At 40.2% G+C, this 14,098-nt stretch overlaps 1 protein-coding gene across 2 annotated transcripts in view; it reads left to right on the forward strand.

Moving 5' to 3' along the window:
- Positions 1-4,325: 4,325 nt before the first annotated feature.
- LOC134533271 (uncharacterized) overlaps positions 4,326-14,098 on the forward strand; it is a 167,084-nt gene continuing 157,311 nt past the window's right edge. For both annotated transcript variants that reach the window (XM_063370716.1, XM_063370715.1), the window contains exon 1: positions 4,326-4,578. In XM_063370716.1, coding sequence (XP_063226786.1) covers positions 4,357-4,578 — 222 coding nt within the window. In that variant the 5' untranslated portion in view covers positions 4,326-4,356. The remainder of the gene's footprint in view (positions 4,579-14,098) is intronic.

The raw sequence follows: 14,098 nt of genomic DNA on the forward strand, positions 1-14,098 counted from the left end.
ATTTGCTAAGCAACCATAAAATGATTTTACAGTATTTTTTAATGTAGCTATACTTACCTAATATAACCAACCATCCACAATTTTTAAAAGTATTTATAATGTAGCTAACCTACCCTAATCGACCGCAAAATTTAATGCCACGCCGGTTTATACAATGAGATAGAACGGGGAAAAAAAGCGAGCATGAACTTCGGGGAACTTCGGGTGTGGCTCTCTCGTCTGTGAAATGAAGGCTTCCCGTTGCGACACACACTCCGTGCTACCTTTGAATATATATACTGTATAGAAGTCGCCAGCCCAGGTTAAAACTTCTAATACGGTTTTGAGGTAGTTGGTTAATTCACCGCCGCAATCGCCACCATCTCTAGGGCATCGACTTGTGGTGGTCCCTGGCGGACAAGTGTCGAACTCTTCAGACACCCCTTCCCCCTCCTGTTGAACGAACTTGAGCTGCAGTGAATGATTGATGGGGGGTGCGGGGAATGACAGCGGGCGACAGGGCTGCGCTCTAACGTGTAAATAACAACTAAGACGATACAGGGCGTTACGGCAGCGCACTGCAGCGGTGAAGTTCCCAAGCTGCTCATCTTACGCTTTTGAAAAACGTAGAGTAAATCCTATCCACTCGCGACTTCTATACAGTATATATATTCAAAGGTGCTACCAACCGCGCGCGAAGCACAGTAATGCCAACACAGCACAAAAGAAAACTGGCCGGCCATTGCACCCCAGAACACCCGAACAGGAATGACGCAATAATTACCACAGCTGGTCGCGCTGCAGGCAGACACTGAGCCACCCGTCCCAGATAATATAGCAACGTACACAGTCTTACTGGTGTCGCAACTCCACGACATAGAACAATGAACTTATAAAGAAATTAAAAATTATACTCCTTCACACAATGTGTGTGTGTATATGTGCTGTTGTTGTTTGTTTGCCCCACATGCGTTCCTATACCCTTTCATCCGATTTCGATAAAACTTTGGTGAGTTGCTATGCGCATGCTCGCGAAAGTTATTGAATTAGTATAACAATTTTTACAATAGGTGGTGTGCGAATCGTTTCAACAAATGTGTGTATTTTATATGCTTTAGCAGTAGATCGTATGTTTTCGTTATATGAGTGCGCACGCATGACAGAATTGAATTGAAGTAAATATAAAAGCGAGATAGAGTGATAGAGAGAGGTAGTGATAGAGAGAAATAGAGTGATATATAGAGAGTGATGAAGAGAGGTATAGTGATAGAGAAATAGTGATATAGAGAAGTAGTGATAAAAAGATATATAGGGACAGGGACAGAGGGATATAGAGTGTTATAGAGAATTTGGTAGAGAGATAGTCAAATAGATATATAGATGTACATATGGACATATATAGAGATGTAGAGAGAGATATTGGTAGATATATCTAGAGAGAGCATTAAATATGGATGGTGATAGAGGGATAGAGAATGGTAGGGATATATATATGTATATATATATAGAGTTTTATAGAGATATGTAGAGAAATGAAAATATATACAGATATATATAACACCTAAATTTACTTAAATATCATGTCAGTATGATTTACTTGAAAACTAATCGGGAACCAGTGAAGCATATTTTTCGAATATAACATAATTAACGAAACAACTGGTGCAATAACAATCGCATTGGTAAAAAATCTGTAGTTTGATTTGTAAAATACATTGTTTTAATAATTGGAGAAGAAACGTTGGCAATAAGAATGACTGAAAATGTATTTACTGTATATTTCGATAACATGAGAAATGTTGGTTTGGATTATAGTTCCACTAAGTTTGTTAACTATAATTATTTTCATAAAATATTAATTTAATCTGGAAGAATATAACTGATGGTGCGAGAACAGCACGAGGGATTTTGCGCAGCCGTAGTCGTGCAGTATTATTTTTTCAAACCTAATACTAACCAAGCTCGAGGCCAGTCATCGTGTAACAGAACAGCAGCACGGATGCAGCACGACACCTCTACAGAACTGACATCTGGCGGGCCGCAGAAGGGAACAAACTCTCGCGCGCTCGGCACGACCCTTCTCTTGGGCGAGGAGGGGGGGGGGGGAGAGAAACAGAGAGAGGGAACCACACATAACTTACAAACACACAACTTAGAACAGTCATAACTTAAGACACCTCGAAAAAATCCATGTAACTTAGAATTGTCATAAGTTAGAACGATCATAACTTAGAACAACGCAAATTAGAAACGTCATAACTTAGACAGTCATAACTTAGAACTATCACAAGCTAGAAACTCACAACTTAGAACTGTCATAACTTAGAAACACGTAACTTAGAAACACGCAACGCAGAACCACACAACTTATAAACGTCATAACTTAGAATCACACAACTTAGAAGATTCTATCGTGTGTGTTTCAAAGTTATGTGTTTCTAAGTTGTGTGTTTCTAAGTTGTGACAGCACCCCACAGAGAGAGACTAGGACACTTCTGCCTGACGTCGCACGCCTTCTCCGCTAGAGAGCAGGCCATTTTCTCCTGCGGAGCCCAAACATTTGGGTGAGTTGGGTCCAACACTGCTGGTGTTTATGGAATACACCCCAGTGAAGAAGGGGGTTGAAAAATATTGGTTGGTAAATGAATCTTCAGAAATTTGTGTTATTCTTAAAAAAATTTAAGAAATTAAGTTTACGTTACGTAATAAATTAGGGTCTTGAATTGAATGGCAAATGGGTGGTCACAATGCTTACCCGTCCCGAAGCGCCGCGGCTTCTTATCAGTTGTATTCCTGCGCCTTGACACTGCATGGTAGTGCCCAGGGTTTTCCCGGTGTCTGGACCCAATTGAGCATGGTTTTGATCTGGTTTTAAGAAATTGGAGTTAGTCATGGCGCCAATCGCTGCCACGGCTGGCCAATCCCCAATAGGCACAAGATGCATGCGACCCATCCCTGCATGGCTGGTCCCAGCATGACTAGGCGAAGAGGCTTCGGCACATAGGTCCCTCCCTAACCCGGACCACTCCTACAAATACACTTAGTTTTAGTTAGATTTAATATAATTTCTTGGACATAAGCCGTTGCAGTTTTGCACTGATTGTCATGGGAATAATGCAAATTAAAGAATAAAAATGAAAGCATAATCCCTCAGAAAACAAGCCTAATCAGCAGATGTAAAACAGATTTAAAGCCAACGATGAAACAAAACATGTAAAATGGACAATACAACAACGATAGCACAGACGAACACATTCTAACTGAAATAGACAACACAAGAATTCCGTGGAAAGAATTTAGTCATGAGAAAAAAAAAATGAAAAAAAATAAAGGCACAGAGGAACACAGTGTGCTAACAACGACGAGACAGTTTCAACTATAACAGTAAATGCAGACAGACAACAAAACCACATTTTGCTGTATGACATTTGTGTTCGTCTGTGCTGTCGTCCATAATACATCCAGTTGGGTTCATCGTTGGGTTTATCTGTTTGACGTCAGCTGTTTAGGCTTTTTTTGACGTGACAACGTCTAATAAATCGATGAACGCCGGCTGCACGCACGAAAAAGTGTCCCGTTACGCACATTGTCCCACTACGCTGTGTCCCGTTACTCTCATTGTACTCTTGCGCCGCATCTATCTCTCTTCCAATCGATTGGAACAACCATCGATTTGACTTTTTGATTTAACTTGAAACACTCCCATTCGTTTCCTACTTTTCCTATCATCGTCCTATCCTTAACAGAATAACACAGATTGGAAGAAGTTAAATAGCAAAATGTATAAAACTTATAGTTAAAATAATCTCTTCGTTAAAGTAATAAACATATTTGAATGAGTGCAAACAAAAGTAAATTTATCAATTAAATTGTAGATTTCATTTCACTACTTCTTTGTATCCATACAAAATAGTGATAATTTAATAAACAAGATTAAATTTTATTCATAAAAGTATGCAATCATTTCATCAATGTTTTGTTATGACGTTGTCACGTTAAACTATCGTCCGTAAACCGACTTTACAGACAACCAATTTTTTTTTTTTCATTTTTTTTTTCTTATTTTAAATTTATGAATTTTTTCCCATGGCAAACAGTGCAAAACTACAATGACGTATGTCCGAGAAAGTGCGCCAAAGAACGTGGTGTGAACCTGGCTTCCTACGCTAGACTGTTGTTGATGGAACGAAAACGAACGACCCACGTCAACCACGAGGGTGCGCGCGCAGCCGGCCGGCGCCCTGCGCGGGAGGGGAAGTGACGAGGGTGGGGAGGTGGGGTGCGCGCGCAGCCGGCCGGCGCCTGCCGCGGGAGGGGAGCGTGGCAGGGGGCAGCCACGGAGCCTGCAGCAAGTCAGTCGCGGCGCGCGGGTCGGGCATGGCGGTGCCGCGGGACATCACGTTCCCGCTGCTGAAGCAGGAGGCGGACTGGGCGCCGCAGGAGCTGTCGTTCCCCGGCATCAAGGACGAGGTGGTGGACGACGACGAGGCGGACTACGCGTGGTGGGAGCTGAGGCCCTGCAAGCCGGAGCCGGGCTTCCAGGCCGTCAAGGACGAGTTGCTGGAGCACGACTACCAGGCGGGCGCCGCGCCGCTGCAGGTACGAACCTGCCCCTGCTCCCCTCCAGTCCTTCACCCCTTCACCGGTGTCACGTGTGACCAGTACCTGTACAGGGTGTCCACAGTTAGTACTTTCGTACTAGATCTAGTACTTTCATAACTTTTTTAGTGGTTTAGTACAGATCTAGTACATTTTTCTTTAATATAATAATATTATTGTAACTCCAATATGTTTCATTATTAAGCGTAATTATTTTTAAAAAAAGATATGGAATGTATGTGTGTATGGTGTGATATTTAAGTTCGAGCATTGCAATGTCATAATAACTTCCCAAATTGTTAAAAACCATAACAACTTATAATTTAGTACTTTTTTCTAATCTAGTACTTTTTTCTCGCCTAAGTTGGTACGAAATATTTTTTCCTTGTGGACAACCTGTACCTGTATGGTTCTGTGAGAACTACACATGCAAGAGATGTGGCGCTTAACTTATACTAGGTAGGCCTAACTACCGACGTGTTAGGAGTGCTTCATATTTCACTCTTCACCCATCATCATTTGTTCGGATTAGACTACCTACAATTTAATACTCGTAGCAGAGACGCGTGTTTCAAGAGTACAGTATCATATATTAAAAACGCACATGCCGATGTTTACATCAGGTTATTTGACAGTGATGCCAAATCGTTGTTAAATTTGAAGTTGTTGAATTTTAAAAGAAAATTATTACATAAAAATCTCACGGAATAGTAGACCAAGAACTTACGACGTTTACACGTAGAAATTTAGGTAATGAGAATGGTAAACTGAACATTTTATGTGTTGGTTTTTATTTAATGGTTTTTAAAACATTGTTCATAAGTCAATTGTTAAATTAATTTGGTAAGAAGTATTTAGGTAATATTTAATGGTATTAAACACGTGAAACACACTTGTAAAGTTTGTATGTTTGCTTGAAGTAACACGTTTACCAACTGATACATTAAAAGAAACTGCTTCGAAACACAATTGTTCCTGCCGCTTCTATCTATGAGGCATGTCGGGCTGTACGGGAGTGGAAATGCATAATTAGAGCTCACTAGGGATTGCAACAAACTCTATGTAATATCTCGCGCAAAATTATTTTCTCTTTTTTGTCGTCGTGTGTTTTTTAAAGCCTGGAAAGGGAGGGGTCCGTACACATATTATGAAATTATTCTGATGAAGCATTAGCCGTCGGACGTGAAGCTGTTTTTTCTCCCATTTTTTTTTCACATGCCAACGTGGCGAACGTTTGTTTATATTTGTATCAGCTGTTCTGGCCTGTTTTTATTAAAGACTGTAATCAAACTGTTCTTAAGAAAATTAGATCTAAATATGTTTAATATGTTAATATATATATGTATGTGTATATATATATATATATATATATATATTAAAAATCTAAAACGAATATTCATAATATAAATGTAATGATAAAATTTGACATTTTTCTCCAATTTAACCTGCGATATAGGTACAGCTGATACATTGTAATAAACGGCCGCCATATTGGTACGTGTAGTTGGCTTCACTCCCCTGTACTAGAATAGGATCTTAAGCTCCATCTGTATATCTTTAAAAGATTTGTGCAATGGGAGTGCATGACTTGATGTAAGTTTTTGAACATACACCATTGCTAAGAACTTTTTCTGTTGAAGAAAAACAAATAAATAAAATAAATAAATAAAAATACCCAAAAAAAAACACATAATTAAGCAAACAATTGCTGTTGTCAACAAGGATATGAACACCACAAAATATTCCGAAACAGGAATATGGTCAACAAACAAAGAAAAACAAAGAAAAATGTACTAAGAGAACGAAAAAAAAAAAAAAAAACCCCACAAATGATGACAACACAAAAATATTGAACCCAAAATAATTCAGTACAACAGTTGAAACGAGACAAAAACACGACAAAACGAAAAGACAAACAAACAAAATAGTTTTACCAAAACAGAAACAAGCGACGTTACGGGAACTGCTATCTGCTCTATCTGCTCTATCTGCCTGAGGACGGGAGCAGATAGCAGTGCAGCACGTGGCGGCGCACAGTGGGGCCAAATCCGAATTCCCTGGCCTAAAGTCTTAAAATTAATTTTTTTTTTCGCGAATCCTGTAGTTATATTTTGAAATATAAGTGTCCAGGGCATCAATAATTGCACAAATCACTTCTTTATGACGAATAGTTTTTGCACAGTAATTGAAAAAAGACAAAAAAATTCAACTTTCAGAAAAAAATTAGGTAATAAAAACGTCGTTTATTAATTGATGCACTCACTTTTGGTTCAACATTTTAGAGTTCTCATCGGTACTAGCTTAATCTACGTTATTTTATGATTCTTAGGGTACATATTTCGTATCGGGAAAGCTACAACTACCTTGCAAATTAACGTATTTTAATAAAATAACGGTAAAATTTAAGTAAACCTAACTGTTCTTTGAGCTACAAAATTTCCCCCAACCAGATTTTTGTGTTTTTAGGTACCCTAATATGTACCCTATATATCCCTGAAAACGGCATTTGCTCAAACTTGCTAGTTTGAAAGATACATAATTTTTAATTTGCCCGTGGAGTTTATTCAGCTGCAGAAACTCAACTGGGCTGCGAGCGACCGTGACTGCCACACAGTAGGGCCAAATCCGAATTCCCTGGCCAAAAGTCAAAAAGGTTTGACAGTTGTCACGAATTATCGTACTCGGGGGTTTTCGGGGTCCTTGCGTTCAAATCCATTGTTGTTACATCGAAATTAGAAATATTTACTTCGAAATTACTTCGAAAACGGCGAAAATGTGCCTTTGACGCAGAAAACTGTGTATTTGCTGGGTTTCTGAGGTCCCTAATTGTAAATCTTTAAATTTTACGTAAAAATTTAATAACATTACTTCGAATTTTAATCAAAATTACTTCGAAAATACCACAACATGTATAGTAGCGTTAAAAAATTGTCCCCTGAATGATTTCGAGGTCGCTGAATTCAATTTGTTTATTTTTACATAAAATTCGTACTAGTTACTTCGAAACTACTTTGAAATAGCCAAAAAGAAGCGTTTGACGCAGAAAACGGGATTTGGTTGGGTTCCCAACAAAACTGATAGCAAATCTATTAATGTTGCTTTCAAAATTCGAGATGACTTCTCCGCAATTTGTTCGGAATAACTTCGGAAGTGTCAAAACATTATTTGCACGTAAAAAGTAGAGCCTCGGGGTTTTTGAGGCTGCTTAGTTCATATACCATAAAACTTATTTTAAGCTCGCAGTTTTTACCTTTAAATGTGAAGTGGTCATTTGGAAATTGATTTGAAATATTGAAAAGTATAAGACTGACGAACAAAAACCGAATGTGATTAGGCTGAAGGCAGTGATTGCAAATTGTTTGCTTAGGTTTTTATTTGACACGCACATCAAAAATAATTTTGTAAACTTTTTTAATACCATAAAAATTAAAAATTAAATCGAAGCTAACAAGTAGCTAAAATTAACTAAGAAATTATTTATGCTTCCACATTTTTTAAAGATAAACAATCAACAAAAACATATTTACTTAACAAGTAAAACAGTCGAATGATAATGAAATCTCTTTTGATCTGTAGCTGTCTTTGGCTAAAATGGCAATGCAAGAAAAACCCTCAGTCTTCCTCAGATTCACTATCAAGAGTAATGGTGTCACTTCTACTGTCATCAACAGGTTGTTTAAAGAGGGCAACAACATCCCCACTCAGGCTGCCTGAGAATATTTTGGGAGTTTCCCGTATAGCAGAGATAATCGGATCAGAGGAGGCGAGCATTAGATGAAAAACATCAGCATTTGTAGCTATACGTGAAACTTTCCGAGATCTATGTATTCGGTAGTGGCGGAAATCTTTGTTCCTTGCCTCTTGAGCTTCCTCGCTCAGCATTCCGATGGGAAGCGGACAAGCTTTGATGATGAATTGCAATTTGGTATTCGCCTAATCACTGGCTGGCAGTGGTGCTATCTCTTCTGAAATTAGAAAGGTCAGGGTCGTCATTAACACACCGTAGTATTTTGTTTAACATAGGTGCGAAGAAAAAACAATCCACTTTATGCCTAATAGTAGTCTTTAGTACTTTCCAATGACCTTCGCGTTTTGTGCTTTACAAAACTCGGTCTGGCATGGCGTCAGCCAGACAAATAAACATAACCGTACGCGCGAAAATCCGAAATACAACTAGCGCCAGGCAGCGCAGGGCGTGCTTGGTAAATCGTGCATCAAGTGTACACATGTCGTCTGCTAACACAATTGTAAGAAAATACATGCTTAACACATTTAAATATATTGCAGATTAATGGTGATATGTTATAATGATTTATAACAATTATTGTTTGCAAATAGTCACGGTAAAAAATATTTATAAACCGTACATAACAAGTGACTATTTCTTACGCACGACTACTGTGCGTGGAGATCTGCAGCCACTCACAATGTTTGTTTACAGTCGGCTTTGTTTATTTCAGAACTCAGCTAAGAGTGAACAAAGAATAAATAAAGAACGATGATTCATCTTTGTTTACCACCTCCGAAACATTCCAGTCAAAACATGAGAATCAACAAAAACACGCGTGGCGGTCACCACATACAAAAGATAGAAAAATTTAAAAAAATTCTTCCTCAAAGAATATTATATTTTTAATCCCTAAAAGGTTTGGTTGCAAAAACCTATTACGGCTCAGTCTCAGGCCGAATATGATATTTCCTTTTCTTCTGGATCAATAATTTCATCAATGTTTTGTTATGACGTCACGTTAAACTATCATCCGTAAACCGACTTTACAGACAACCAATTATTTTTTTTTAGGATTTTTTAACAAATATTATGCAAATATCTAAAGTAATATTTTATAGAAACACAATAAATAAAAAACAAAATAAAAGCATCTGGATGCAAGTGTCGCTGCCCGAGGAACCTCGATTGTAGTGGGCGCATGTAGGGATGCATCGGCCACCACAATGAGAATTCGGAAGCAACAAAAAGATTGCCGCGTCCACTACGATTCACTTCTAGTGGATGCTTTAGCTAAGGGATCCATAGGCTAGTGTTCGGATGCAGCTTCGGGTTTGGAAGTAATTTTGGCAAAAATAAAGCGTTCAATGCTATCTTGCACGCGCAGTCGATAGCATGATTAGTTATTCTATGTTTTAAATCCGGTTTACTAAGGTATGTTCTACGTAGATCCGAAAGGCTGTTGTGCGATTTAGCAATTAAAATTTCGTATTAAACAATTATTCTGATCCCTAAATATTTCTTGGTGTATACAAATGTAATTGTTTAAGACTAACAATAACCTAAAGTTAACTTATGTACAATACTTTAAGTTTGAAACATTGCTCCACTATATTTTTCCATATTTTTGCAATATATAATATAAATACCGTGTTGCCGAAGAGTAGGTGCAGGCTATCTAAAAGCGTGGGAACTGTGCTGAAGTTAGCTCTATTTGCTGTGTCTATCTGGGCGTTCGGGGCGCTTGGGATAACAACGGCCTAAGTAAGTACACGCACCTAAGACAAGGTCCGTCCCGGTTTTTATTTTACTAAATCAAAATGAGCAGTGATGTGACTAAATCTGATTCACAGGCGCCTTTCTAGAGGTGTCTGCTATCAAAAAATTATATTTATAGAGCTAACCACAGTAGGCCTCTGAGGGCCTCCAGTGTGTAGTTTTCAAGGTATCTGTCACAAACATTAATTTTTACCACCCTTCCTACATGTGCTACTGTGATAGATACCTTAAAAACCACACATTAGAGGCCCCCAGTGGCACTGGTACAACCCCTATTGTGTTTATATCTCTAAATATAATTTTTCTTTGGGCGCGATGGGAGTAAAATTTCAAGGCCGAAATTTTTCGTGAAACATGTTTTTTTTTTTCCATAACCTAACTAAAAACTAAGTGTGTTTGGGAGGGGTCTGGGTTAGGGAGGGAGACTAAGTGCGTCTCAGGCCGAAGCCCATACGCTTTACTCATGCTGGGTTTAAGCCATGCAGGAGGGGTAGCATGCATCATGTGCTAGGAGGGGTATTGGCCAGCCATGACATCGATTGGCGCCATGTATAACTCCCCTCACTTCTTAACTTTAGACTAAATTTAGATAAGTTGGGCCCAGGTCAAACCTGTACAGACAGCGAAAACCTTGGGCACTTACATGCGGGATGCAAAATTTTATGCATTAACTTCAAGCAGGTTGGTTACGGGAAACAGTGGGATGCCCCCATGCAGTGGTTGGGCGCTTGGACTGTCCGCATTGGTGTTTGACGGGCGCTGGTTTGTTCTGAGGCGACTTTGTGTCATTTATCCGCCAGGCTGCGAGCCAGCCTGTACTGAACTAGAAGGGGTAAGTTATTTGTGTACACCTATAAATTAATTTATATAAATAAACAAAATTAAGAAATGTTTTTATTTGGTAAATTTAATAATGCGCAAGCTACGAGTTATTAATTAATTAATATGTTTGTCGCAAGTTGGTGCTTCGGGCAACACTCAGGAGTGGACAGAGCTTCTGGTTGACCGAGGTCTGTTAGAGAAATTATCCAGTCCTTCATCGCGATGCCATAGCCTCAACTTCTACACATCCGTCGACTACGATAGTGTGTGCTGTGGGAGGAACCTTAAATGTAAATTTAATTAAATCAAAAGCTAACCTAAGTTACATGAACTGCATACGTGTGTGTAGTGCGTTGGTATTTTATAGTTCAATTGCACACTTCACTGCCCTTTCCTGTGCTAATGCTTAGGGCAGATTTATGTCCGCCAGTCCGTAACAGTTCATTTTTTTTAAATTTCATCACATTAAAATAAAGCAGACATAAAACACACGAACAGCCGGTGGAACAGCGAGTTCCAGCGACACTGGGCAACTGAGCTCCGCTCGGCAGGGGAGCTGAATTGTTGCTCGTTGGATGGGCAGCCCTTCAGGATTTTTCTGGCAATGGTTTGTTTGTACAGCGACTGGAAGTGCAGCCCATCCAATTTCTGAAAACATGTTTCTTTAAGTGTTTAAATAATCCTGAAAACTCCCTTGGATGGGCAGCCCATCAGGATTTTTCTTACAGTAGTGTTTTGAAAGGTTGTCTGAATTGTTGCCCCTTAGATGGGCAGCCCATCAGGATTTTTCTGACAGTGGTGTTTTTGAAAGGTTGTCTGAATTGTTGCCCATTGGATGGGCAGCCCATCAGGATTTTTCTGACAGTGGTTTTTTTGAAAGGTCTGAATTGTTGCCCCTTGGATGGGCAGCCCTTCAGGATTTTTCTGACAGTGGTTAGTTTAGGTTAGGTTAGGTCAGGTCAGGTCACTTTACAAACTAACCACTGTCAAAAATCCTGAAGGGCTGTCCATCCAAGGGGCAACAATTCAGGGGCAACAATTCAGACAAGCGTTCAAAAACACCACTGTCAGAAAAATCCTGATGGGCTGCCCTTCCAATGGGCAACAATTCAGACAACCTTTCAAAAACACCACTGTCAGAAAAATTCTGATGGGCTGCCCATCCAAGGGGCAAGTTTTCAGGATTATTTAAACTCTTAAAGGAGTGTGTTTTCAGAAATTGGATGGGCTGCCCTTCCAGTCTCTGTAAAAATAAACCACTGTCAGAAAAATCCTGAAGGGTTGCCCTTCCAATGGGCAACAATTCAGTCGTCCCCGCTCGGCGAGCGCAACTGGTTTTGTTAAAGTGTGGTCGTGCGCAGCGCGCTGTGATTGGCCGGCAGACTGCTCAGCCAATCACGCGGCACGACGGCGGGTGGTGAGCCAGAAGGGATTTCAGGCTTATGTACCTCTGTTTCACGTCCGGATCCTAATTACCAAGAGAGGAAACATGTGGGTTTTAACTATTTGCGCTTCTATCATAGAAAATTTGTGTAGTCCTGAAAAGTTTCCGAATCAGTTTCCCGATGCAATGCTTCTGTTTGGAAATATACTGGGCTGTCTGTTGTATCCGAGTGGCGAGGATTTCTATTAGGCAGCGATGTTAACTCCGGTAATACTATGTTCTCTTTTATTATACTCTGCATCGGTGTTTTCTTACAATGATCATAAACTTCTTAATTCACTATTAAGCTTGCTAATGGCAGCCAAGCCATGGTGGTTGTGAAGTATCTACCTTAACTGCTTCCCAGTGGCGTCTCGTCAGGGCAAGCAAGGCAAGCAGTGCTTGCCCAGGCAGTTTCCAGACATTGTATTTTTTAAATAAATATTTTATTCAGAATAGTATTTTACTTTGGCTCGTGCAGTTAGGTGTATGTATTTTTTACACTATCTTCTTGGGACCCAATACTGTGCGCTGTGCGCTATAAAAAAAGAACTCGTTGACACAAAAACATGCTGTTTTAGAAGCGTTGCTAGGTTTAGAAGCGCTGGCAGGATCGCTTTCAGCAGGATGGCTGCCGCAGAAGTTTCCTTTCGGAAGGAGGGTGGCATGGTACAAAGGTTCAGGGAGGGGATTGGCTGGAAAAATACGTGGTAGAAGCTACGAAGGTAACGCTTTCTTGCCGAACTGGAGCGAACATGGCCGAAGCAGACGGTGGAATTTTTCCGCCGACTGCTTCGGCTATGTCCGGTACAGTTCGGCACGGCAGGTGGCGATGTCGCGTTTCAGTCGGCGGTCGTCTCTCGGGGCGCGCGCATCTCTCCCGCGGGCTGTTGGCTGGCAGTGCGTGGGGGATTTGTGGGCGTACGATGATACTACACTCCCACTTAGTATATAAGTAATGTAGAGTAGGTATTTTACTATCAGAATAATGTAAGTCAATCATTATTTTTCAAAAATAATGTATTTAAAAAAAATATCAATTTTTCTACCTGTGGAATAGTCAATGTTCAGTTAAGAAAACTACTTAAATAGCACCATTTTGTACCTTGAAATCCATATTTTCCCGGCGAAGGGCCCCTAGACCCCCCCCCCCCCTTCCCAACCTCATCATGTTTTGGTGTGAACGGAGTTATTGCTTCCCCTCATGTAAACCTCACGCCTCGCCACTGCTGCTTCCAGTATTATGAAGACTTTAACTAATCATCGCGCTTCCTGCCAAGCGCGCGGACCCTGCTTGGTCCCTACTTTACGACTGTTCTCCTCCAGCTTCTACGAAAGACTCTGTCGACCCCGATAGCTTCCTCTGCCTTTACTCCTACTCTGTAACAACCTCGTGACCCCTGGTTCTGTAAACATGGTTGCTCACATGTTTGCACTCCCAGGCCAAGAGGCTGTGTGTTATTTACCCAAGTTCCGCTACTGGTTCATGGTGCATTTCCTGTTGTCCCATGGCTTCGGGCTCCCGCAGATAAACTATTGACTCTGTACACACTCAGTCATTTCGACAACATTAGCCCTGGCTTCGCTTGCCCGACAGCCCAAGTAGCTAATACATTAACTAAAATTAATACACATAGGTAACTCAATACATAAAGTAAAAGTTTCACATATATCACACTGTAGCGATTCGAATGCATTTATTCTGGATTCGCGGCAGAACATTATTAATGCTTGTGAATACATTGCAGTATGTCTATGTAACCTATTTG

This window comes from Bacillus rossius, chromosome 6 (genome assembly GCF_032445375.1).
Source record: "Bacillus rossius redtenbacheri isolate Brsri chromosome 6, Brsri_v3, whole genome shotgun sequence".
NCBI classification, from domain to species: Eukaryota; Metazoa; Arthropoda; class Insecta; order Phasmatodea; family Bacillidae; genus Bacillus; species Bacillus rossius.